This window comes from Acomys russatus, chromosome 2 (genome assembly GCF_903995435.1).
Source record: "Acomys russatus chromosome 2, mAcoRus1.1, whole genome shotgun sequence".
NCBI classification, from domain to species: domain Eukaryota; kingdom Metazoa; phylum Chordata; class Mammalia; order Rodentia; family Muridae; genus Acomys; species Acomys russatus.
This window is the reverse complement of record NC_067138.1, coordinates 87,708,115-87,735,258: the sequence shown is the minus strand read 5'-3', so window position 1 is coordinate 87,735,258 and position 27,144 is coordinate 87,708,115. Positions and strand designations below refer to the sequence as shown.

The window sequence follows — 27,144 nt, the reverse complement described above, 5'->3', positions numbered from 1 at the left end:
CAAGAAGTTTCTCTGAGGAAGAGAAGGTAGTTTTTGAAGAGTTGGTTGCTTAGAATACACAAACCTCTAGATTTGATCTCCAGTCATACAGAAGTCAATCAGCCAAAGGATTAATTTTTGAAAGAGTATCTAATATTATGCTATTTTATGAAGGCCAATTTAAATTTCCTGATAAAATTTGTCTTTTATTTTTAAGATCTCCCTGTAGTGTGTAAATATGCTATAAGATGCCATGTTATCTTTTTCATTTGTTGTAGAATGCACAGTAAATGACTTTGTTTTCTAGGCAGTTGAGGTTGAGGTGTTAGGCTTATTGTTTAAGGCCACATAGCTATTTAGATACCAATCCTAGGCTCGAGCCAGGGCCTTTTCTTCATACTGAGGAACTTGTTGTGATATTCTGCTACTTGGAATGGAACTGGTATTGTCAGAGTATCTTCTGAATTGGGATACAGAACATAATCACACTACCCTGTTCTTGCCCAGAGCAAATTGCAGGCATTGGTTTTCTATACTGCCTGGTTATCCAAGTGTAGTTTCTTGTAAGGAGGGGCCCAACTTGTGATTATCAGAGTAATGGTCTGTTTTATCAAGACCAAAAATTAAGAACTTTTTCTTTTTTTTTTCATGTATGTTGTGATATTTTACATTAAGCTATCATATAAGGTGATATGCTTCAATATGGCTTTTTTTTTTTAAAAGCCTACAGCACCCAGTATTCCCAGATGGTCTCCCATCCAAGTACTAACCAGGCCCGACCCTGCTAAGCTTTCGAGATCAGACGAGATTAGGCACGTTCAGGCTGGTATAGCCGTAGACCAATATGGCATTTTTATACATATGCCATTATACTGTGTGATAGTTTTGTCAATAAAACCTTATTCTATTTTTTAAATATGAGGAGGGATCATGCTGAATCCTTTCAGCCCTGGAACAATGATTGGCTCTCTCTTGGAGCTGCTGTTCTGAGGCAGTGGAGGCCGAGCTGTGGCTATGAAGAAGAGCTGGGGGTTGGGTGAGGGTTGGAGAAGGCAGCAAGGGACAATGGCTTTGCAGACTTATGTCCACTGTTAAGACCTTAGTGAAGGAGTGTTAGTGAAAGACTTATGTGAGCTGCAGAAATTGAGACCATTTGTCGGGTGTTTTGTTTTTTGTTTTGTTTTGTTTTTAAAGGAGAGAGCTCATTCTAGTCAGGGAGACATTTAAATAAAAACCTTTGAAAATGTAACTTGGTTCCAGTTTATAATTGCTTGTTTAATGTATTATCCTACGGAGATTTATGTATGTGATCATGTCACAGTTTATTTTCAATGGTGTGTGTATTGTCTTCCCTGTTATGGCTGTTGGCATTTGGGATAAGGTTGCAGCTTTTCATGGTTTTGGCCACAGAATTACTTCTGTATACACAAGTGAGCCTCTTGTTCTGTGGCAGGAAGACCTCACTTTAATTCAGGTTGCCTGCCTCAACAAACAAACAAACAAACATGGTGGTTGTCCTTATCAAGGGGCTGCTAAATAAATGCATTGGAGACTTTATCATCTTGTCCAGGACAGAACTTTTACCTTCTTCTTATTGCATCTATTATGCTTTTAAAATTATTTTGCTGTATATGAAGCAAAATGTTGCATTTAAGTCAATATTGTTTTAATAAAAAAATTATAATTGTACCAAGCACTATAGCCTTGAGTCCTTATTAAAACATAACGACTCCGTTTTATTTCCTTTCTCCTCAGAGTTTCATTTTAGTTGGTGTTTTGCATCACTATAGAGAACACTGAACTTTGAAAACGATGTTGGAAACCATAGGTAAGACTTCTCTTTTCCCTGTTCTGGTCAGAAATGAACATGCTTCTCTTGCTCTTTGAGGAGGTCGTTTTCTACATAGCTACAGGAGCTTAGATTTAATTTCTTTGCCTAGTATCATTGAAACAGGCAGTGGATTTCTGTATTTGTACAATTTTATTCACATGGTTATAAAAACCCAATAATTCATAATAAATAAACATGAGAGTCTACTAATTATAAGTTTTAATAAGCTTAATAGAAGTTTTACTCTAGTTTATCAACCCAGTTATGTCTTTTGGGTGTCACTAGACAGCTGGAAAGCAAGAAACAGGATTGTTATTCTTACTTGTGTATGTGCAGGTAAAGTGCTGCTCAATAGGACAGCAATTGTCTCTCAAATTCCATTTAATAAAATAGTTTAATTTCTGTGAGCGATAATTTTGGCTGAGAGATCAGATTTCCTCCACTTCTGTGTTATTCTCTTTCCCACACTGCAGTGTAGCTTTAGAGAAAATTGGTTATAGAAAGCCATGTCAGGTGTGGCACACGCTGCATATCTGATGTGTCTCTCAGTAGTTCTTGGAAACCTGAACACTGAAGGGTGCATACAGTTCACTCTGGCACCTAGGATGCCTCAACCATTGCCCATTTTGAGGGATTGGGACAATAAAGGGAAAGGGCTGTTGTGATGTCTGATTTTTTTTTTTTTTTACACCATTCCTGCTCTGATAATAAAATCCTGTGTGGATACATTTTCTATACCCCATTCTGCATCATAGGCTGTGAAAACTCTTGGAACTCATAGGGAAATCCCTTGTGACGCAGGAAAAGGAAAAGGAAGTGTGGCTTCCATTAAGCTTTCTGAATTTCATTCTGTCAGCAGTAACTAAAGCATAAACCTCTAAGATTTGATGTGCATATTAGTAATAGATTGGTGTCCTCAGTTACCATGAAAAATTTGATACACAACAAACAAAAATTTCTTGTATATCTATCATTTTTTGCTTAGACTTTCTTCAGGAGTAATATTGTTTAAGCTTGTTTCTGTGTATGTACTCATGATCAATAGGATTTTATGTTTAATTACAAGTACCTGTGGCATGCCAGATATGGTTCTATAAACAAGTCTCTGGTTATGATCCCACTTTTCTGATCTCTGTGGTTGGTAGATGAGTGCTGTTATCATGAGTATATTAGGACATATTTGAAAATCTCCATTTGAAAAAAATAAATTGATAAAGTTTAAGAACCTAGGTTTGTATAATTCAGGAATAGGTTGAAATTTACTGGTAGAAGCGTGTATGTAAGGTTCTAGGACTATTAGGGCATACTCAAGATGCTCAGTTTCATAAGATACCTGATTCAAAATATGTTTAATAGTGATTTGAATTAGTTTGGTTTGAGACATTTATAAATATGCTATTTAATTTTAGGGTAAAACATTCCAAGGATTGAAACAGGACTTTTGAAATATCTATTATTTAATATTCCTAAGTTAATAAGTATAGAATATTTTAATATATAAAATTATTATATTTTGGATATGATTCATCAGTCATATCCACATCCACTTATTAATAGGTTATCCTTTTTTTTCTTATGTGTAAATACATTTCATTTATCTTTTTGAAAAAGAAGAGATTAGACTTTTAAGCAAGGCTTTATGTGATTTTCACAAGAGCTGAAACATCTGACACTGAGTTCACTTACACATCATCAGCATCTGTTTCTGTGACTTTACGATTATTTGCCTAAGTATGTACTAAAAATTTAATTATATTTTTATTAATTTTTTTTATTTTTTACATATACTTTATATTATTACACATGTATACAATAAACTACCTACAGAAAGAAGAACAGTGACACAATCAGGAATTATATAAATGTTACATTCATAGTGTTTTGGCTATTTGTATTTGGCAGTCTTGAAGAAAACATCTTTCTTATCTTGGTGTATCTAAAATTCTGAATGTAAATCAATATCTATCATATTTCATCATTATCAACATAAAACATCTATCTAGACATAAAAACATTTTAACCCCTAAACAACTGAGTTTAATTGTAAAAGTAAACTATCTGCTCTTTAACCCTGTCAGAGACTTGAGAAGGAATAATATTAATTATTGAGTTTCCTGGGGTGTAGGTTAGCAGCTTCCCAAAATGAGAAGATGACAGAGGCAATTTGCTACCTGAACGGTCACCCAACACTCTCTGTAACGTGGGAACATCATCTTCAGCCTTCTGTCCCAATATATCTGACAGACATATTTGTGAGGCAGGAACTATTGAGGACTTGCTTACCCTGTCTAGACAGAGTCTGCCTGTCGACTCTGCCTGCGTCCAAGCTCACCCTTTTTTAGGCTGAATTCTCTTTGTAGCAGAAACAAGGACATTTTCCCCAGTGGCTTGTTTGCCCCATTTGAAGCCATTTCTATAAGGAGGTTCTTTGATGCTCATCATCCTATTTGAGATAGGCTGGGTGTTGCCAGGAGTTAACCTGCCTCATTGTCAATGAATCTTTAAAATAATAAAAAAAAATTTTTAAATGTCATATTCTGTATGTCTCTGAGGTTTTTGAAGACCATATCTAACTCTTTTACCTTATCTTTCTATAGAATCATATATGTTTGTTGCACCTAAGATGTATATTCTTGTGAACACCCACGAAGCTCAAGAAGACTTTAAATGTGTTCCTGCTTTTAAATGACCTTTACTCTAAGAGACTTAAAGGTTTATATTGAGAGGCTGTAGTCTTCCTTTAGGTACTAACTCTAATCAAGTAGAAATATTGTTTTGAAGCATATGTAAAAATGATATTTAGTTTTGAGAAAAAATTAAAGTATTAAAAGATTGTCCTTATACTGAATTGAAAATATATACATTTGTATAGCTTCATACTCAGTTCAAATATGACAATGCTGTGCACTTCGGAGATGGCTTTAGGATTTCTAAAGGCATGGAGTCTTCATAGATTTGACACGTCTTTTGAATCCTATTATTGAATGATGTGTCTCTTTGGAATAGATAAAACCCGGGCGCTGCAGGCAGCAGAGCGCTTGCAAAGCAAGCTGAAGGAACGTGGGGATGCTGCAAATGAAGACAAGCTGAGCCTCCTGAAGTCTGTCCTGCAGAGTCCACTCTTCACTCAGATTCTGAACCTTCAGACTTCTCTACAGCAGCTGAAAGACCAGGTAGGATGTCATCGCCCAAGGTGGCCCTCAGAGCATCCTGGGGATCTTGTGCAAAGGGGCTTGTGCCTTTCCAAAGGCTGACTATTGTATGCGTTAATAAATAATGAAGTCATTTAAACCACCAACAGATATTCAGGCTGACTGCGGCTTTCCCCTGCTAGCTATTTTTGTACCCGTTGTTGCGGATGATATGACATTATGTTGAAAGCTTGTGTGGATGCTTAGACATGAGCTCCTACAGGAGGAAAGCTGATGAAAATGTTTGGGCTGGGTAGCTGCACACTTGGTTTTCATTCTCCCTAACCTCTGTTGTTCATGTAATCTCACTCATTCAGATTCAGACGCTCAGCACAGCTACAGGGTTTAGAGTAGCATGAATTTGTATGTTTAATCATGTGTGTGAGGAAGAGAAGTCACCTCTGTTTTGACAGTGAAAGGATAATTACATTGTCATCAGTTAGAGGAACTGCAATTCTCACTTCTTAAGACTGTGCAAGTAGCACTTGCTTCCATGACAGCATCAGATGGTGATAAACATTAGGATTTCTAAATGTAACACCATGTTTTATTCCCTGTAAAAATTATGAACATTAAAAAGTTTGAACATTTATATTAAAACTGAAGGCATATCACATGGCAGAATGAAAACCAAAGTCAGATGTTTTTTGAACTTACTTAATTTAATCATCATTTAGCAGGTTTTACAAATATTTTTAAAACAGCTCATATCCTCCCAAGGTTTGAAGTCAATTTAATTATGTTCTCATGTTTTTAGAATTAATTTAATGATTATGGATGACTTGCTAGCAAATATTCTGCCTTAAAAGGATAAAAATGAAACCTAAAAACTAGTTTCATAATTGAGTGAATGAGCAATTCTAGTTGTATGGATATTCCAGATGCTGACAGAAAGCTGGTGGAGGAGCATGCTAGTACCCTCCAGCCTTAGCCTAGGTTCCTATGCATTTTGGTAATTCTCCAGAAGTAGAAAGAAGAATCTTCTGATATATTGTTCTATTGGGTTGAGAAAGTAGTCAGCAGTGTGCTTCCCATCCCCAGAACCCTCTATTGACAAACAAATGAAAGCAACAACAACAAATACAAGCCAGGTATGGAGCTGCTGAGGAGAGAGAAACAAATGGATCCTACCTACAATTATATACACCTGCACACAGGAACTCGCAGACACACATGTACACACCTCCATAAACTATTTTTCTATAGTGAGTTTCAGATTAATGGTTTAAGGAGTCATGGTTGTAAATTTAAAAATAAGATTTTGTTGTGTGTATGTGAGTTTCTCTTCTTGGTAAGATTGTTTTTCAATATTGATGGACTAGCAACCCTTTGGAGAAATCAATTTCTAGAATATAAGCATAAATCTGGTATGGGAAATTATGTTTTATTTTTCAAGAGTGTAAAAACATTGAACAGATGTCTTCTTAGTATATTGTATGAACATGTAGTTGTAATGTGGGGAAAATTAAGTTGTATACCAAGTATGTTAATATACACTAGTAGTCAAGCAAAATAGCTGTATCTTGCTTTATTAGCCAGCCTTCTGCAGGGACGAGGTGTGCGTGCACTGTGTCTGAGGAAAAGACACAGATGGCCTACAGGTTACATTGGTTCTGCTGTGTCCAAGTGGAAATAGGATGCAGCTCCAAGGCTGTGTGGATCTAAATGATTCACAGGAAGCCTGCTGGGAAAGCTGTTGAGCCTTGTTGGGAGTCTCACAAAGTATAGCCTGCTGTGATATTTTATTAGTGATACAGGAATGTCTCTACTACTACAGAGGACTCTGAGACAGAGATTGTTTCATGAGGGTGCAAGATTTATTTAACTCTCTAGATGAACTGACAGACAACAGTATGGCCAGAGCTCCGGAAGGGTCCAGCTCTCAGAAATAGATAGCATGATGGGACTTTGAAGAGAAGAAATCAGGATGTACACGGGCCTTATTATACCTTTATGAGCATAAGGATTGTTTCGTGGTCCTAGTCTGCAATCAGGCTCTTGAAATCCCAGGCTGGAGGCAGGGTAGTGGGTAGGAGCAGGATGTATGTCCACCAATACCTCCTTTGATATAAACCTACTTCTTAAGTGGAAAGCTCCTGGCACCAGGAAGTCTATTAACAAGGGACTTACAGTGTCTCAAGAGGTTAGTATCTGTGAAAGGCAGGGATGTGGTAGATAGCTGTGCTCTGAGCAGCGGCTGGACTCTAACATTACTGTCTTACAGTATGTATTTCAGGATTAAGTTGTGAGGCCCTTGAATTCTGCTACTATGTCTTAGATATCTTTAGGCTTTTGTCCGTTGGGCATTTGCCTTGTAGAAGAGAAAAGTTGTGGAAAAGGAAGGACAGACATGGAAAGACAGACATGTGTAGCTCTACCCTATTTGTCACAGTGGTCCAAGAAGGTAAATGATACGTTTTTAAGGCAGAGCTACAAGTTGATAATGGCTTTGCTTCTGCCTTTGGGATCTGCAGCTTGTTCTAGGTCTTTCATTTCTTGTTCTTTGAAGGATAATCTTGATGCTTATGCATCTCTCAGAAGTTGGTAAGTTCCCTGGGGGACTTTGAGACGTTGTGTTTGCGTATGCACTCAGTGAAGTTTCCCGCTGTCTGGTATAGGTGCACGTCATCCTTTACCAGTCCCTTTTACTCGCCAGATTTTTTTCTTGTATGAGCCTAGCACAGTGGCAAAATTGGTATTATTTTCTATTTTAAAATTTCATTACAAACATTATAAACTTTATCTGTTAGATTTAAAAAGCTAATTTATGCATGTTTATAGTTTAATAATTTATATAAAGAAGAAAATGTGTTTTATGCTTTTAATCCACTGGCCATATAGGTTTTACACATTGCTAGTTTTAATTTGTTAGCTTATTCCTATATTATATTTTTAATGTACAATTTCATATGCATAGTAGGCAGAAATTACTGCTTCCATGTTTTTTTTACTATCTTCAGCCCCATACCCCTGTGCCCAGTATCATTCTCTGTCTTTTAGAAAAGCACAGGCAATGAATGGCTACAAAGCTCGAGGTGTATATATCACGCTGAAGAACATGATCATATTGTTGCGTTAATGACAGATGCTGACATGCCGTGTTGAATTAAACCTGCAATTTTTCCCTTCCCATCCTTCTCATTACTTCTATTCAATAATGTTTAATTTTTTTTCCAGTTTGCTTCTACAGTATTAAGACTGCCCTTAGAAATCAAACTGTTTCCCTTTGGCAGATTAAACACTTGACAGGTGTGTAACTGAGAGGGCAAAAAAGCCGTGCCCTGAAGGGATGTGCTATTTAAATATTGTCAAAAATATTAGCAGGTCTGAGAGTATAATTGATGCCTCTGTTTAACTCTGCCACATTGTGTATTGTTCCAACGCCAGCTAAAAGGATGTACGCTATTAAACCTGAATAATCTCTAATCGCTCCAGCTCATTTCCTATTGCACGATTCCTGTTTAAGTGAAAAGGAACTGCGACTGTGTGTCAATGATCTGTCAAATGCAGGTTCTCAAGTAGTGTCCTCACTGTCACCTAGTCATCACAGCTATTAACTACAGGGCCTAATGTGTATTCATGAAAAAAATCTAGCTATTGTGGGAGAAATAAACACGTTAGCAGTTTAATAATAGAAACTTGTCAGCCTTGAGCATATCGGATTTGCATATTTATTTGGTGAGGTTGCTCCAGTCCAGTGTAGATGTGGATGGTGCTTTTCTGATTAATTAATTGCCTTGCTTTTATTAATGACCATGGGCACTAAATCAGTCCCCTATGTTACTTATAGGAAAAATGTGAATTAAAATTATTAATTTAAAATGGAAATTTAAGATGAAGATTTAGAAATTCATGTTGGCAAGGTCATTTTTAAATCATGGCAACAGAGACTAATTCTAAGATCAGAGGAACAGCATTGATAGCTCGGGTTACCAAAGATGCTTCCCTGGGAAATGAGCCTTGGGCCAGGAATATCGGGAGCCACTTGTTAGGGAACTCCAGCGTCTGTGGCATATGATATCCTGTTGTAGTAGTGGTTTGGCTAATGTTTCCAGGCTCTTAGTTCATCCACTCCCTCTTCAAACACATGTTGTTGTATACCCATTTTATCTAGAAGGGTAATATATAGTAATATATGTATGTGCATGTATGTATACATATATAAGCTAGAATTTGAAATTTTATAGCACATTTTGAAATAACTGAAGAGATACTGTGGTTTACATGATATTAGAGTTGGCAGTTAGAATAGTTAGATCATTTAAAAAATCACTTTTATTTTTGAAGTGCCATCTGTGTGCTGTAACTTTTAAAAAATAATTCTGTATTTATAAGTTTTACCTGTTTACATTCAAAACAACTCCTGATGACAAACAAGTTGAACAATGAACAGAAGTGAACACAAATACGAACACACTCAGAATATCACAGAAATAGATCTGTGGATACCTAAGGATCTTGGTTTATAAAATTCATATCATTCACTTTTGGTTTCCAAGAGTCAGGGCAGAAACAGAACCCAATGGCAAAAGGCCTGCGGCTTATAAACTTCTTATTTTGAGACATCTGTTGAATTATACTTTTTCATGGCAATGAGAGTTTTTAGTACTCTGATGGTTTTATGGAGTATTTATAGGCATTTATAATATCTTTGTTGAACATTTAAAATCAATGAAAACCAAGTGAATAATAAGATAGAGTTCTTAGTATTTCAAGGAGAGATAGAATACAGGAAAACAAGGTGACAGATGCTATGATGGAAAGAATTAATTAGTTTTGACTAAAAAAATAGTCCCAATTTTCAAGTGGATGGTGAAAAATGAATACTATATTTTTCGGACTATAAGACATACCTGACCATAAGACGCACCCAGTGTTTAGAGCAGTAAAACAAGAAAAACATTAAAAAAAAAAAAGCAATTGGACCATAAGGCACATCCTAATTCCCCTCCACTTTGGGGGCTTGGGAGTGCATTTTATGGTCAGAAAAATACAGTATTTTTCTGTAGAGGTGAGAGAACAGTATCAGATTGAAGAAATGGTAATTACACGTGTGCAGAGTGCTTTTCAAATGAGAGTACTGTCTGCAGTCAATGTTTTAAAACTTTTAGTATATATCTTAATTTTCATATTTATTTTATTAATTATTCACTTTATATCTAAGTCATAACCCCCTCCCTCCTCTCTGCCTGGTCCCTCTCTCCTTCCCTGTTTCCTCTGTCCCCCCTCCCCTACTCCTTAGAGAATAGGAGCTCACCCACCCAGCCCAGCATACTAAGTTGAATTAGGACTGAGTGCATTCTCTTCCTCTGAGGCTTGGTGAGGTAATCCTGCCAGGGGAAAGTGATCAAAAAGTTGGCAACAGAGTCAGTCCATGTCATAGTCAGTCCACATTCCCCTTACTAGGGGACCCATATGAGGACTGAACTGCCCATTGGTTACATCTGTCCAGCAGACCTAGACGTCCATGCACGGTCTTTGGTTGGAGCTTCGGTCTCCACAGGCTCTCCTGGGCCCTGGTTAGTTGGCTCTGTTGGTCTTCTTGTGGAGTCCCTGTTCCCTCTGAGTCCTCCTATTCCCCGCTCCCCTAACTCTTCTGAAAGACTCTCTGCGCTCCACCCAGTGTTTGGCTGTGGGCCTCTGCTCTGCATGTTTCTATCAGCTGCTGGGTGGAGCCACTCAGTACAGCTATGCTAGCCTCCTGTCTGCAAGCATAGCAGAGTGTAGTTAAAAGAGTCAGGGGTTGGCTATCTCCCATGGGTTGGATCTCAGGTGTTGGGCGAGCCATTGGTGGACGTTTCCTCAATCTCTGCTTTATTTTCGTCCCTTCTCATCTTGTAGGCAGGATAAGTTTTGGGCTAAAGTTTTTGTGGGTATGTTGTTGTTTCTCTCTTTCCACTAGGAGTACTGTCTAGTTAGACAGTGGTCTTTTCAGTCTCCATGACTCGTGCTACTAGAAGTCTCAGCTGTAATCACCCTCATATCCTCCCAGGAGCCTGCCTACCCTGTCCTAGATCTCCAGCTTGCCACAGAGAAGACTCTTCCCAGGGTTTCTTTTCTCTCTGCAAGCCTTCGTTCCTCCTGCCACTCTCTCCAGGTCTGATATCGACCCTCATTTCTCCCCATGCTCCCTCTCTCACCCTGTTACCTCTCCTAAAGCCATATCCATTGTCCCTCACTCACTTCTGAGTGAGATTCAAGCCTCCTCTTTTGGGTCCTTTTTGCTACTTATCTTCTTTGGGTCTATGAGTTGTAGTATGTTTATCCCGTACTATATAGCTAAAATCCATTTATATGTGATTATATACCATGCGTGTCTTTCTGGGTTACTCCACTCAGGATAATCTCTTCTCGTTCTACTGATTTGCCTGCAAATTGCATATGATTTCCTTGTTTTAATAGCTGAGAAGTATTCCATTGTGTGAATGTGCCACAGTTTCTTTATCTATTCTTTGGCTGAGGGACATCTGGATTATTTCCAGTTTCTGGCTCTTACGAATAATGAACTAAAAAGTAAATATGTAGGCATTGAGTGGACTTAATTTTTATTAAAATATATTTTATTAATTCATATTACATCTCAATGGTTATCCCATCCCTTGTATCCTCCCATTCCTCCCTCCCTCCCATTTTCCCCTTACTCCCCTCCCCTATGACTGTGACTGAGGGGACCTCCTCCCCCTGTATATGCTCATAGGGTATCAAGTCTCTTCTTGGTAGCCTGCTGTCCTTCCTCTGAGTGCCACCAGGCCTCCCCAGCCAGGGGACGTGGTCAAATATGAGTAGACTTAATTCTTAATTTCCCTGATTAAGAAGGCACTGTTCAAATGGTGCAGAGCTGTATTCAAATGCAGCCACTACTGAAAATTCCTTGTATCTGAAAGAGTAAATGCTGCTAATTATATGGTATTTTTGTAGCAAGCATGAACCTTCAGAGAATTAAGAACAAAACAAAAAAACTAACAGGAAATCAAAGGAAGTTTACTAGTTATAAACATAGTTGAACTTTTTTTAATATTTTATTTTTTTAACTTAGGGGTTTAAGAGCAACACTGGAGACATGACTCAGTTGAGAGAGCTTACTGTGCTTCCAGAGGACCTGGTTTCAGTTCTCAGCACCACACCAGGCAGCTCAAACCCATCTATAACTCCAATTCCAGGCAACCAGTGCCTCCTGGTCTCTATGCATCTGTATGCATGGTGCACGCAAACTCACGGAGGCACACATGCATGCACATAGTTAAAGATAAATCCTAAGAAAACAATTTGAGAACTATATTTACTTTTAAATCTGTAGAAACAGTAATTAGCTTTAAGGAACTTGTGTACTTGTACCTTGGATTACTTAACTTGTTTGCCAGTTGCATGTTGTATGTCTTGTCTGAACCCATGCAAATATTCATAGAAGATTGAGGCCAGAGCAGGTCTGTCCTACCCAAAGCCAATGCTTTTTTGATGTTGAGTTTACATCATTTTTTAATTAGGTTATCTCTGTAAAGGAATGATTGAGATTTTAAAAGGATTTAAACTGAACACCATTTCTGAAGGGAAATGCACATAAATGTTTTAAAATTTAAATTAAGATTTGCAATTACTATGAAATTCACTCTCAAATTTTAATCACTCTTCTAGGTATAAGACAGAAGTTTCATCCTAATTTTACTTACATTTCTAATTTGCTAGACGTTAAAGGGTCAATTAAATGAACTGCATTAAGAAGATACTGGGATGGAGGGAGAAGGCAGGAAGAGTGTTGATTTCTCTGTGTTCTACCCTCCCAGCTGCACCTCATCCGCAAGGTTATTTTTTTCTTTTCTCTCTAACCCTATTGTGAGCAGGCAATAGTTTCATTTGTCTTCTGGATGTGTGAGAATGATGAAAAAAAAAACTGTAAAATTCTAATGTCTTATCTAAACTCCCATGTGTCTTGGTGTGGCAGTGGATTAATTTGCTTAATCTTGGTGCTTTTGTTGCCTTGATGTAGAACTTTTCAGCATACTTTGCTGGTAATATTTTCTGTCAAACTGCATTCCTTGAATTTTTTTCCCTTGTAAGTTTGCCTGAGAAAACACAGTTCTTGAGATGTAAACGAATAAATGCTATCCTGAGGTATGCATAGGCACGTGCCCAGACTGCAGTGAGCTGTGGTGCCTGAGTTGAAGCTAGTAGCATGCACCAAGGGAGCGTTGTTGTCAGTCACAGGTCAAGCTGCGTAGAAGTCCATTCTCTGTGCCTTGTTTATCTCCGGATGCTTTGTGCCTCATATAATGCTCAAGCTCAAAGATAGTTGCTTAGTGAGTTAACTTTTAAATCCTGTTAAACATTCAGAATGCTTGTTCATTAAATATGTATCATTCCTTCCCAAGAGACAAATTTTTAACGTAAAAAGACAACCAGTGTTCCTTTGGTAATCCTGTACTTTGTCTGAGTAGAAGGTTTGTTGAGGAACTATCTGTCATTGTCTCACCACCACTGTCATCACAATTAACTGCTTGGGCCTTTTTTAATGCCAGGACTTACTCTCGGCACAGTTCTGTGTCATCACCACATGTTAGGAAGTAGAGGCGAGGATGCTCCTCATGTAATGAGTGAAATTACATGGCAGAGCTGGTGTCTGAGCCCTGCAGGCTGAAGCCAGGTCCCAAGTCTTAACTTAGAGCTTCCTGTTGTTTATGTCTTAAAGACTCCATAGGATTATTTATTCTCAGATTGTGTTAGTGTGGTTTTGTATTATCTATATGAACACAATAAGATTGTGTTCTGTTACTGAGAAGTTTTACTGAGTGATCTTAAGATTTTACTTGTATGATACACACACACACATACTGCCACCAGCATCATCACTACTACTGAGCCCTTCTCTCTTTACTTAAGCAATGGGACCTAAGTGAAATGAAAGACCAAAAGTGTAAAACCCAATTCTTTAACATTAGCCTTCGTTTTTTATTTTTATTATTTTAATTACTATTATTATTATTATTGTTGTTGTTGTTGTTGTTGTTGTTGTTGTTATTATTATTATTATTATTATTATTATTATGGTTTTTCGAGACAGGTTCTCTCTGTGTAGCTTTGGCTGTCCTGGACTCGCTTTGTAGACCAGGCTAGCCTCCAACTCACAGCAATCCGTCTGCCTCTGCCTCCCGAGTGCTGGGATTAAAGGTGTGCGCTACTATGCCTGGTTTAGCCTTCTTTTTTTTAAAAATAGCTAACCTTTCGTACTGAAATTGAATGTTCTAAGGCAACAGTTTTCAAACATTTGATTTCTTGATGACTTACATTCTTCATATTTATGAAAAGTTTGGGTTAGAGAGATGGCTCAACAGTTAAGAGTGTTTATAGTCATGAGAACCAAAGTTTGGATCCCAGCACCCATATGACAAGCGTTGTATCCCTAAGTGCCTGAACTTCTACTTATCATGGATCGGATGCCCTCCTCTTGCCTCTGCTCCAAAGGTGCAGGTCCTTGCACCCAGAGGTGCATATCCTCTCCGAAAGACACACACATATGCACACTCACATAAATAAAATAAATCTTCAATACTATTGATAATCAACTACAAAAAGTTTTTAAACTTTATCCCCAAGTATTGACCATAATAAAAGTTAAAGTTGAGAAATATTTTAAATATTTATTAGTTCATATAAAATAATCATGGAAAATCCATTTCATGTTAAAAATTAGTGAGAGGAACAACTTTGCTTTATGTTTTTTCACATTTCTCCACTCTAATATTTGATAGAAGAAAGTTGAACTATCTCACCTGCTTTTTTATTTAGTTTGCTTGAATTTATTGTTTCAGATAATATATATGGAAAATATTGACCTTGAATGGTTGTGTGCACTGAAAAATGAAAATTGTTAAAATTATTTATAAAATTCTGAAGGTTAGGTAGAAATGGAGCCTGGAACTTAAGAGTATTTTATACTCTACTGCAGTAAAACAGTTGTCTGTCTTGCTTTTTATTTATTTATTTTTTAACCCAACCATTTTGTTTAGTGTGTCTGGTGACTGAATTTTAATAAATATTTTTTTTAATTTGTAATTTCAAGAATGAATAAAATCTTTGTAGATGCAGGTTTGAATAAAAACTAAAATGTTATAAAATAGCACAGTCAGTGAAATGGCCGTTCACTTAAATTAATTGACATTGTAAAGATGCCGAGTCTACAGTTTTGCACTTGATGATGTCATTCAACTCAGTAATCAGCGTTAGTGATTATCCGTATACACTTACTAAATGCCAGAGAGGAAAAGTCAAGAGTCTTATATACTCTTTAGTTAATTTCCTTCTCTAGGCTTTAAGTGTTCTTTGCCTTCCATCTTGAGTTTCATCGCTGGTAATTCATGCTCACTAGCACAGGGGTACGTTAGGAGAAACAGGCCGCTGAGCTTGGCACTCAGACCTACTAGGTGCAGGTGCGCAGACTCTCCATCTGCAGCACTCAGATTGACTCCCTGAACACTTAGGTTAAGGAACTGTTTTTTAATGCAATCCTCTCATTTGTTAAGTCTATCAGCCAAAAGCAGTTAGAATCTACTTTGAGGATCTGTAAATTACAAGTTCTAGTCCGCTACCTGTTCTGCTTTTAAGATTTCATAGCTGAGAAGTTGAATGAAGTAAGCTGCTTGGAGTAATATTATAGTTAATTTTAAATATAACTTTTTACTATATTTAACATTGTGCCTGGGGGAGGAAATTTGTCACTTACCTTCTCCAACACTGCCCAGTATCTTATAACTTGATGCTTAATGAGTATCTGAAGGAATGAAAGGCAAGTGTCAGCCAACACGTGAAATTGGTGTCCTTCCGTGTAACTGCATCCCGTTATGTTTGTAGTTCATAAGCGTCTCCTATTGAACACACAGCTCAATTTCTTTAATTGGCATTAAAATTATGTTAAAAATATAAGTTGGAGTTCTTCTACCAGTTTCTGTTCAGTTTGTCTGTTCTGTAAAGCATCGAGGTGGGCTCTGATGAGCAGCGCTCTGGAAGATGAATGGGACAAGAGGCCTGGCGTGGTCCTGGGCGCGGACTAGGTCCCGCTGTGTCGCGCTTCCCCCTCGCTCTGCTCTCGCTTCCCTGGTGGATTTCATTGAACAGATTCCGCTTCACCCCACCTTTGAATTTCATATCTGAGATCAGCTCCAGAGAGGGCTTTACACATTCTTAAGAGAAATTCACACACAAAAAAGAAGCAGTTTTTGCTCTGTAGAGAAAACGCAACATGCAGGTTTAAACTTGCTTCCCTCAGGGGTGCACCTGGCAAGGCAAAGTCCCCAGGGTGCCTGACTTCTTAGTTGTCCATATGCTAAGCGGTAACAAATGGAAAACTACTGATGTCTGACGAGAGTTTTCCCGCAGTCTACCAAAGCTAGCGTTGTAAAAGCAATGGCCATTGCTTCCTCGCTAGCAGAATTGAAGAGGACATAGTTTAGCATTCAGAAACACAATGCCTACCAGAGGTGCAGAAGCATGTGGGTCATTTTATTCTTATAGTTATGCTGTGCGCTCAAAATAAATCAAAACAGTAAGAACAAAACTACATTTCAAGACTCTGCAAAAGGTTATTAAGAAAATTGTTCCATCTTAAAGTCATAATTTTTACAGTATTTCTGGAAGGAGAATGATAACCATTAAAACAGAATGAATAATAGTAACTATTTTCAGTTAACAATCCAGAAATGAGAAATACAAGGTGTCAGTATGTTAAGGTTTTGTTGCTGATTGGTGAATCAGCATCTATATTAAATATTAAGTTGAGTTATAATTAAGGGCATCATGTGTTTATACAGTCAGTACAGTTAAACACATTGATGTCTTCAAGTGCTCTTGGAATGTCATTGTTTTTCAAAGAACAGTTTTTATTACTGAAAAAAGAGATGGAAATCAATCTTATGTACCAGAGTTGAGATGGATCAAAATGCTTTAAGGTAAAAATATGACTTATATATAAAAATATTATTTTAAATTTTTTACAAGTTATTATGTAATTACATATAAGAATTTAAAAGTTCCTAGCTGTCAAGAAGGAAATCCATCACAGGTCTGCATTCAGCATCAAGCATCAAGTTCCCAAGTTCTTTATTTTATTTACCAATCCCTTCCACTGCAGTTAAATTCAAGTTATAGTCAGAGCAGGCCTACCATGAACAACAGAAACTGCTATTGCCATGTGTGCTCGCTAAGAGAGCTGTGCTGTAATGTCATGCGTTAGAAAGCACTGGGTTCTGTGCTGTAATCATAGGCCTTATGTAGATAAACTGATAGGTAGTAGTATAGAAAATTTTGCTATCTCATTTTTAAACAAACTGAATACATATTTTGAGGTGCGTTAAAAGTGTACTGAGCATTTATAGGAAGTGGCTGGCGTTCTTAGTGTGTCTTGTACTCCCCCATTTAAGACAGATCCTTTCCCCAGAGGGGTACTGTGATGCCGTCACAGAAGAACGCAGTTTTCCAGTCTGTCTTGTCCGCGTGCTTCATGGCTGGCCCCTTTGTCTCAACTTTGTGCCTGTGAAGTTCATTCATGCTGTTTCAATATGTAGTTCCTGTTTATATTCCATTGTGTGGGCTACACTGGAATATGGCTATTCTACCTCCTGTCAGTTGAAATTCTTTCCCTGTCCCCACTTCTTACAAATAATACTCCAGTGAGCGTTCTGCTGCTCATGTTCCAGTGTTTGTAAATATCCATTTGTCTTGACTATTAAGAATGGAGCTTCTGTGTATGAGTGTCTGGAGAGGCCTCAAGGAGAGCTGAGTCCAGAGGTAATTTAGGTTATGGATTTCTTAGTGCAACTTTGCTGTGATTGCTAATTTGGCATTTTCTATTTGGAGCATCATCTTGGTGCTTAAAACTTTGAATTTTGGAGAATTTCAGATGGTTATACTGTGAATGATCAATCTTTGTCCAGCTTTTGTGAATTTTCAGCTCCTGGTTGTAGGTCTACCCTAATGTGGTCTGTAGAAATGCCTTTGGACACCTGAAGTGAACTACAGTCCAGATGGACTCATGTCGAGACCTTGTAGCTCTATTCTAAGGTGATCTTCCTAGTCAGCTGGATTAAAAAAAAAAACTTTTATTATAATTAATTCAGGTCACATCCCAAATGTTATCCCCTTGCTTGTATCTTCCTGTTCCCAGCTTCCCTCCTTCTTCTGCCCTATTCCCCTCCCCTAGACCTCTGACAAAAGGAGACCTCTTTCCCCACCATTTGACCATTTGACCACAGCCTATTAGGCCTCATCTGGAGAGCCTGCTTCCTCTGCTTCTGTGTGCACACTGGACATCCTGACCAAGGGGAAATGATCAAATGGAGGGTACCAGAGTTCATGTCAGAGGTAGTCCTCACTCTCCCCACAACCATGGAGAATGAGCTGTCCATTGGCAAGATCTGAACAGGGGGTTGAGGTTCACCAAGTGCATTGTCCTTGGATGGTGCAACAGTTTGTGCAGGCTCTTATTAGGGCTGATCTACCAGCTTTGATGGTTAACTTGTGGTGCACCTGAACCCTCTGGATCCTTCCATTCCCCCACTTCTTCCCTACCATTCACAGTGCTCCATCTGAAATCCAGGAGTGAGCCCCAGCATCTGCCCCGATCCCCTGCTGAGTAGATAGAGTCTCTCAGAGGACATCCATGTTGAACTAATACCCACTTATAAGTAAATATATACCATGTGTGTCTTTCTGGGTCTGGGTTACCTCACTCAGGATGATCATTTCCAGTTCCATCCATTTGCCTGCAAATTTTAAGATTTCCTTGGTTTTAGTAGCTGAATAGTATTCCATTGTGTAAATGTACCACAGCTTCTTTATCCATTCTTCAGTTGAGGGACATTTAGGTTGTTTCCAGATTCTGGCTATTATGAATAAGGCTTCTCATCTTATATCTGTCTGAATGGCTAAGATAAAAAACTCAAGTTACAGCACATGCTGGTGAGGATGTGGAGGAAGGGGAACACTCCTCCAGTGCTGGTGGGAGTGCAAACTTGTACAACCACTTTGGAAATCAATCTGGTGCTTTCTCAGAAAACAGAGAATAGTACTTCCTCAAGGCTCAGCTATACCAACCACTCTTGGGCATGTACCTGAAAGATGTTCTACCTTACAATAAGGACATTTGTTCCAATTCGTCCTTGAGGGTAGCCATCATCTCAATGTGGATCAGAGGATGACACTGCCCTTTCTGCCTTCACATTCCAGGACCTGAGTTAAATTCCCAGCACTTACATGGTGGCTCACAGCCAAATGTTACTGTAGTTGCAAAGGATTGAATGCCCTCTCTGACCTCTTTGGGCACCAGACATGCATGTGACATACATATAGACAAAGCATTCATACACATAAAATATAAATAAACAAATCTAAAAATAATTTTAAAAACTCAACTTGGGAAATTATTATGCCAAAAATATAGATTTTCTCTCAAAATGTATTGCTTTTACCTTATAAAATCTGGAGAGGTGTGAAAGAGACATAAAATATTTATGGTCATGTGTTTATAATTTTTCCTTTTGATCCAGAATATCTTACAGAAAATGCTTTCCTTTCCTCCTCTGTCTTTTAATCTGATATTATTGCAAATCAAATTAATTGAATGGTTTGTCTGTTCAACTAAGAAATCAACATGTTTTCAAAAGAAGAGTTTAAAACTTCCTAGTTTCCAGTTATTTTTTTCTGTTTAGCCATGTTGATTTATATTAACTTTATGTTGCCCTGGCCTTACGAAACACATTATTTGTATGAGTATATGTGTTGATTCATTGGTGTTTTTGTCACATGCCTGTGTGATCTGCACAAAATCTCACGGTTTGTTTCTTCAGCTTTTTTCCCCTCTTGGCTTATTTCACTACAGAGAATACGCATGTTAATGTAAATACTGAAATAGAGCTGTTGGTAATGTGGACTCTTCATTACCTGTGTCTGTCTTTTTAGATGACTTTGGCTTTTCCTTTATTCTATTTGCATGCTGAATTAAGGTTAGTTTGTAAAGATAAATGTTAGTTCCACTTTGCGTTTCTAGAATGTCCATCTTGTTTTCTGCCATTGCCTTTGGTTGGAGTATGAGAGTGCTCTGGCCTGGTATTCCATATCGGTGTTTAAGGGAGATTGATCGGTAGCATCCTTTTTCTAGTAAAGTTCTTGGTAGGTTTTGGTGTCAATGGGGAAACACCCTCAAATAAAGTAGAGAAAATATATGTTAGTTAAAGAAACAGAAAAAGGAAGAAGTTGTCACTAAAAGAATTTAGACCTATTATTTTTTTGGTGAGAAGGAAGAACAATATTATTTATATTTTATTGACATTTTGGAAAATTTGTTCATTACATATGGGTTAAAACCTTTTATGGCATTAGGATGTGTTACATGCTGTCCTTTAGATTTGCCTTCTCTTCCTCATTCTTTCCTGCTTTTCACTTTGTCTAACATATTTTCTGGATCTGACTGTTTTATTTTAGCTCATTGAAATGAATGTTCAACACATTAGCTCTTAAGTTTCCCCTAACATACCCACTGAACTCCACAGGATGGTTTCTAAGGGTTTTCTTTATTATGTCCTACAGATTGAAATTGTCTGTTCATACTGTCACTCAGCTTAGAGTTGTTTCTTCTCTGCCTCGTGGATTTGTGTAGAAACATATTGCATAGCAAGCTGATGGCGAGTCCTACAGAATCTGCCTTTTGTTGACTTCTAACTTAATTCAACACAGAGGTCAGAAAATGTCCTGTGTTTAATATCAGTTCTTCGTGATTTGCTGAGATTTATTTTATACGCTACCTGTACTCTGTAAGAAATATGGTCTTCAAAAGAATGTGTTCAGCAAGTGTTGACTTCCATCTATAAACGCCAGTTATGGCAACTTTAGTTAAAATGAAGTTCCAGTCATCCTCATGTGGATTGTTTCTATTCTGTCACCACAAGAAATGTGTCATAACTTAGAGTTTTGAACATCATTGTGCCCATTTCTTATTTGAAGTTCTGAGTTAAAGTCCCTAACAAAGGTTGCTTGAGCTTTTAATCCAGTCAGTGCTGTTTCTGAGGGCATGGTCCTGCCTTATCCATACGTCCATCTTACCTTAATGTTTACTTGATTGATGCTGTGCATCTTACCTTAATGTTTACTTGATTGATGCTGTGGTAGCTGTTCTAGGCTTCTCTCAGTGAACGTTCATGCAGAAATCCATTGTTCTGACTTTGAACTGTAGTGTTCTCTTTAACTTACATCTTTAATTATTGTCGTATTTAAGAGTTTAAAAAATATTAGCCTTTTATTTTGATTATTTAGCCCTTTTGCATTTCATGCAGGCATTTGATTATTATGGGTTACATTTTTTAATCTTTTTGTTTTTGTCCCATTCATACTCATATTTTAAATAGATTTTCATCTTTTATTAGCATATTTTGCTTTGATTATTTTTTGTTGTTGCCTTTAAAAATATAGCCTATCTTCCTGCTTTGAGTCAATTTTGTAAAGAGATACTTAAACTGAAATAATTATACATTTATTTGATTTTTTTAGGTATTGTGTGCAAAGATTGTGTGTGTGTGTGTGTAACCTAATGAAACACCAAAACTAGGAAAGTTTGGCGGCTAGTTCTACCAATGTGCATGTGACTCTCACCACAGTTAAGACTGTATCTAGTCCATCACCACAAAGATCTCCACTGTTATATGCTTATTGTCCTACCTATTAACTCCTTGGAGCGTCTGCAGTCCTTGAGAACTTTAATATTGTTTTTATTTCTTCTTAGTTTTTAGTTTTAAAAAAAATCTATCTATCTATCTATCTATCTTTCTATCTATCTATCTATCTATCTATCTATCTATCTAACTATCTATCTACCTACAATATGCTTGGATCTGCATCTAAGGGAGAAAGAACATGTGGTTATTTTTCTGAAATTAAGTCACAAAATAAATCTATCCATTATCCTGCAAACTGTGTGATTTTATTTTTCTGTAAAACTGAATAGTATTCCATTTTATATTTGTACTACATTCTCATTCTCGTTACCCATTTATCTGTTAAGAAACTACTAGTTTCGCTCCATTTTCTAGCTATGGGGAGTGTCGCAGCAGTATCCATGGAGGTACAGTTATCCCTATCGTAGTGTATGCAGTTCTCTGGATAATTGCCCAGCTGTGGAATAACTGAGGCATATGGTAATTCCATTTTTAGTTTTTGAGGAATCTTCAAAGTGAATTTTACAATGGCTATGTTAATTTATACCCTTACCAACAATGAGTAAAGAATCCTTTCTCTCCGCATCCTCTGCAACTTTTGCCTTCAGAATTCTTGGTTGTAGCCATTTTGACTGGGGTGAGGTAGTATCTTAAAGTCGCTTTAATTTGTACTTCAGTAATGACTAGGATCAGTAAGCACTTTCAAAAAGCTTTAAAAAGCTTTGTTTAATTAGACCATTTGTTGATTGGATGTATTTTTTTCCTTGGTATTTGATTTAATCTCTGAAATTCCTGTGTGACGGTGTAACTGGTAAGACTTTCTCCTTTTCTGTGGGTGTTTGTTTGCTCTGCTGATAGTTTCCTTGGCTGCACAACCCCTTTTTATTTTCATTTCCGTCCATCTGTTGATACTTGGGGATAGATGCTGTGTTCCGTTGAGAAAGTCCTTGCCTATCCCAGTGTCTTAAAGAGTGTTCTCTATGTTTCTTTGTATAACTTTCAGTGTCTAAAGTTTTAAATTAAGATCCTTGCTTCATTTAAATTGAATTTTGTAATGTGTAATATACACTTCTAGTTTCATTCTTTTGTTAAGTTGATATTCAGTTTTGCCAGCACCATTTGTTACATAGGCTATTTTTTTTTTTTTTTTAAATCACAGAATCTGTTTTTGGCCACTTTGTCAAAAATTAAGGAGTTTTTAGCTTTGTTGTCTTGTTTCAGGTCCTCCTTGGTTCTATTCTGTTATTTTACCCACCTATTTTTATACCATGCCAGTCTGCCTTTATTACTCTAGTTCTGCAGTATAATTTGAGGGTGGGTTTTGTAGCATTCTTATTCCTTAGAATTATTTGGTGGTTTGTGGTCTTTTGTTTCATCTGAATTTTTGAATTGTTTTTCTAATTTGAAATATGACATGGAAATTATGACAAGTATTGAATTAAATTTTGGTAGTACAGTCACTTTAATAATAATCTGCCAATCCAGGAGCATGTAAGGGGTTTCCATGTATAGCATAATCTCTAATTTCCCATTTAATTGTCAGGAAGTCTTTCTGTTTCAAATAGACAATTTTTGAAGCTATTAAGGGAGAGTACATTGTTGGTGTATATTAAGACTACTGGTATTTTTAAAATATGATGACATTTTTGTCTCACAACACTACTGTGTTTATTAGATCCAAAAATCTTTTAGCAGTTTTTTAAATTAAGTAACTATTTAATATAGAGCACTCTGAGACTATTTTCCACATAGTATAATACTCTTGAAACTCATCCAAATGTTATTAATATATTGGTATTTTTATTATTAAGTACTGATCCATGGTATGGATATATCTATGGAAGGAAATTTTTCCAGTATTATTATTATTACTGATAAAGTTGCTACTGTGAACACTTATGTAGAGTGTTTTGTGAATACAGATTTTTGTTGTTATTTTGTTGCTGAAGTAGATTTCCACTGTATATCATAGGGTGTTCTCGAGTTTACAATCCCTTTGCCTCAACCTTTTGTATCACAGACATATACCATCAAGTCTAGTCTTCAATTTAGGATTTTGTTACTGAATAATGCTCAGGAGGTTGCATGGTTAATGCATGCATGATTCAAAAAAATACCTACCAATTTATCTTCCAATGTATTTATGTTTTTATACATCCTCACTATTTCAGGAGGTATACAATGGTAATTTTTATGCTTTTAGTTGACTCTTTTCAGCAACGATTTGTGCCTGTTTTACAGTCCTGTATCCTATTTAGTGAAATATTTCTGCTTTCACTCATTTTTAGACGACTTCAGAGTTTTCTAATCTATTTTGTATACTGGCCTCTTGTCCTATCATCTGTGTCATGGATATACTTCATGTGTACCTGGAAGGTGCAAAGAATTTAAAATCCATCAACCCAGTGTATCCCATTCCTGCCTTTTGTGTAACTCTGTGCACAGGATCTCCATAGAGCTTCCAGAAGCTTCAACTTTATATTGTCCAGTGTTTTAAGTAACTAGTATTGATTCACCCACATTTTAAACATTTTTACATTCTTTAATTATGGATCATCGAAAATGATAAGTATTTATGCCCAGTTCCTTAGGTTTTCATTTTTTATTGTTTGCTTATTTCTTTGGAGATGGAACCCCTTGAATCATGGCCTTCCTGTCTTTTGTTGGTATCTGGGTGTGTGCGCTCACCGCTGGTTTATGCTTTTAGTCACCCTTCTCCGTTGTGGCCTTACTTTCTCAGGAAGGGACTTTTTCCTCTTTGATGACAAGTTGAGTGAGGGTTTGCTCTTATGGGTTCTCAGATTTTCTTTGCCTCCATTGTTAGCTGTGTCACTGTGATGTGCTGTAGTCAGGAGCCTCTAAAGTAGATAGATGGCAGTGGCCCCAGTTTTTATACATACCTCTCTTCTTCATTGTGGGCTATATCTACGGCTCTATTTTCCATTGGTAGACCATGCTAGAATCCCTGATTTCTTGTTTATACTATACATTGGCTTTTTTTTTTTTTTTTTTGCATACTTTATAGTTGTTTGGGTTTTGCTAAGGAGTTCTCTGATGTACGCATTCGTAGAGGCTAAGCTTAATTGCATTTTGAACTAAAGTGATTTCTTGTTTTCATGGGATCCTGCTCTACAGTGACCCAGCACAGCTCCACCTGAGTGACATCCTAGATAAAGATGCTGCCCCATTATTCTGCAAAGCACAGTGAGCAATGGCAGCCGTACAACTTCAGCTGCCCAGTTGCACTGGTTTGTGTACATCTTCAGCTCTCATCATCCATATGTAGCTGTGTTTAAAGATATCCTTAAAACTCTCTGCTGTCCCTGCTCTGGAAGCAATGGGACTGAGAGAATGGAGCTGATAAACGAAGTAGACTAAAGTCTCAAGCAATAACCAATTTTTATCCAGAACGTCAGACAATTTGTACTCTGAGGGTTAAGAAAAGTCACCTGAGAAGTGTGTACAATCACAAGGAAAATCCACATGTGACAAAACCATGTTTTTCCTCCATAGAGGCATACAAACAAATAAGAATGGCCAATTATAAGGAATAATCTGAAGTGAACTCACTCCTCTCAGCTATTCCTGCGAGGAGCACAAAAACATTTCCAAGAACAATTCTGTGTTTTTTTTTTTTTTTTTTAAACTGAGGTCACAAGACTTATCTTGTTTTTTTGGCATATTCTCAAAAGCATTCAGAATTCTCATCACAGGACTCCATTCTTGGACTGTGTTCTCACAGTCTGCCACTTATGCTTATTTTATAACTTTATGAAGCCATATGATATGTGTGATCTACACTTTTTTATGGAACCTGAAGAAATTAATTATGGTGTATTGGTTATGTTTGACCAATGTTTAAAACCAAGGAAAGATCTGTGGGGATCTAGAATGTCTTGTAAGAGAGATTCTCATACTTCTAACAACTGACACCGTGCTAGATCTTGTCCTTGCACTTACAGTTGACAAATTTTCCAGTTAAAGTGTATAAAATCTTCATTTAAGTTCTGTTTTAGGTAACAGCATTAATTAATTAATATGTTTGTGTATTGGGCACAGAAAAGCTCTTTTGAGTCTCAAATAACCTGCCAGGACTTAATAAGTAAGATTTATTCCTGTGTCTCAAATAATATAACAGAAAATGTCTTTAATTTAATTTTATTCTATTTTTCAGACATGGACATCCTTGGTACCCCAGTCTGGCCTCAAACTTGAGATCTTTCTGCCTTTGCCTCCCTAGTGCTGGGATTGCAGTTATGCACCCAGGCCTGGGTTAGAAAACCATTTTAATAAGTAGTTGAAACCAAATCGAAATGTACTTTTGTGCTTTTTCCTTAGAGTATAAATTTTCAAACTTAAAATAGTATAATTAAATGACAGTTTTAAAATACATGGACTGTTTTAAGTAAGGAATTGTGGTGCTCCATTTATATGAAACCTCAGGGTCAGGCAAAAGGCCAGGGAAGTCAGCAACATCCATTAGACCCTTACCAGATGGTCTTCACATCATAGAGATGCTTGTACTCCAGTGACATTACTCTTGTGGTGCCCTCAGCCCTGGTGCTCCATAACATCAGAGCATGCACTTCAGTGGTTAATTTCTTACAGAGAGACCATCTATTTCTGTAATGGGGTTTGTTCACTCTGGCTTACTGTAGCTAAAGTCCAAATATTTTTTACTATGCAAACATACCATAGGCATTAGGTCCTAGTGTGTGGGATCTTCAGCCTGTCACAAATTTTATTATGCCATCTGCTTCAACCTGAGCAGTGTATCTTCTGCCTGCAGACTTTGCTGAAGTTGCCATGGATAGGGATTAAAAAAAAAAAACAGTCTTGGCAAAAGGAGCTTGCTTTAGAAAAATAATAATTGGTCATGCCTGCTGTAGATTTGAAAATAAGCATTTGAAAGAATTCCCAGAAGCTTCCTCCCTCATTTTCATGAGTGGCTAAAAGTAGATAATATAATGGCAAAATTTTGGTAACTTTGGTAGCTAGATAAGTTTCCTGTTTTATTTTTAAATATGGGTAACAAAGTCTTATGTATAGATTGGAGGCACTGTGTGGAGTACCTTCATAGAATTCATCATTGGCTACTGTTTACCTTGTCTGTATCCAGGAGTGGTATTTTAGCTGATTGTATTCTGTGTATCACATAACGGTGATAGCAACATGACAACAAAACATCTTGATCACACACTGTTATTAGGTATATGACGTTGTGTAATTCCATCATGCATGAATTGGAGCTGATGGTAGTGGAAGAATTGTGTGCATAAGTGCTTGTTTTGCAAATATATATTGAAGGCCAATTCTAAGTAAGGTATTCTTCTAGAGGGCAGAGACTTAGAAGAAAACAGAATGGCTGGATCTCTCCACTGGGGAGTTTTACATTATAGTTACCTCCAGTGGCTGGAATGGACGTGCTGTGACAGTGGGTGTGTATCCACAG

The 27,144-nt window shown here is 37.2% G+C and overlaps 1 protein-coding gene and 1 pseudogene across 2 annotated transcripts in view; one reads left to right on the top strand and one right to left on the bottom strand.

The window, feature by feature from the left end:
* Window positions 1-700: 700 nt before the first annotated feature.
* On the bottom strand, window positions 701-819 carry LOC127207453 (uncharacterized; annotated as a pseudogene).
* An 864-nt stretch (window positions 820-1,683) lies between these two features.
* Mpdz (multiple PDZ domain crumbs cell polarity complex component) overlaps window positions 1,684-27,144 on the top strand; it is a 130,615-nt gene continuing 105,154 nt past the window's right edge. For both annotated transcript variants that reach the window (XM_051163716.1, XM_051163709.1), the window contains exons 1-2: window positions 1,684-1,807; window positions 4,817-4,983. In XM_051163716.1, coding sequence (XP_051019673.1) covers window positions 1,792-1,807; window positions 4,817-4,983 — 183 coding nt within the window. In that variant the 5' untranslated portion in view covers window positions 1,684-1,791. The remainder of the gene's footprint in view (window positions 1,808-4,816; window positions 4,984-27,144) is intronic.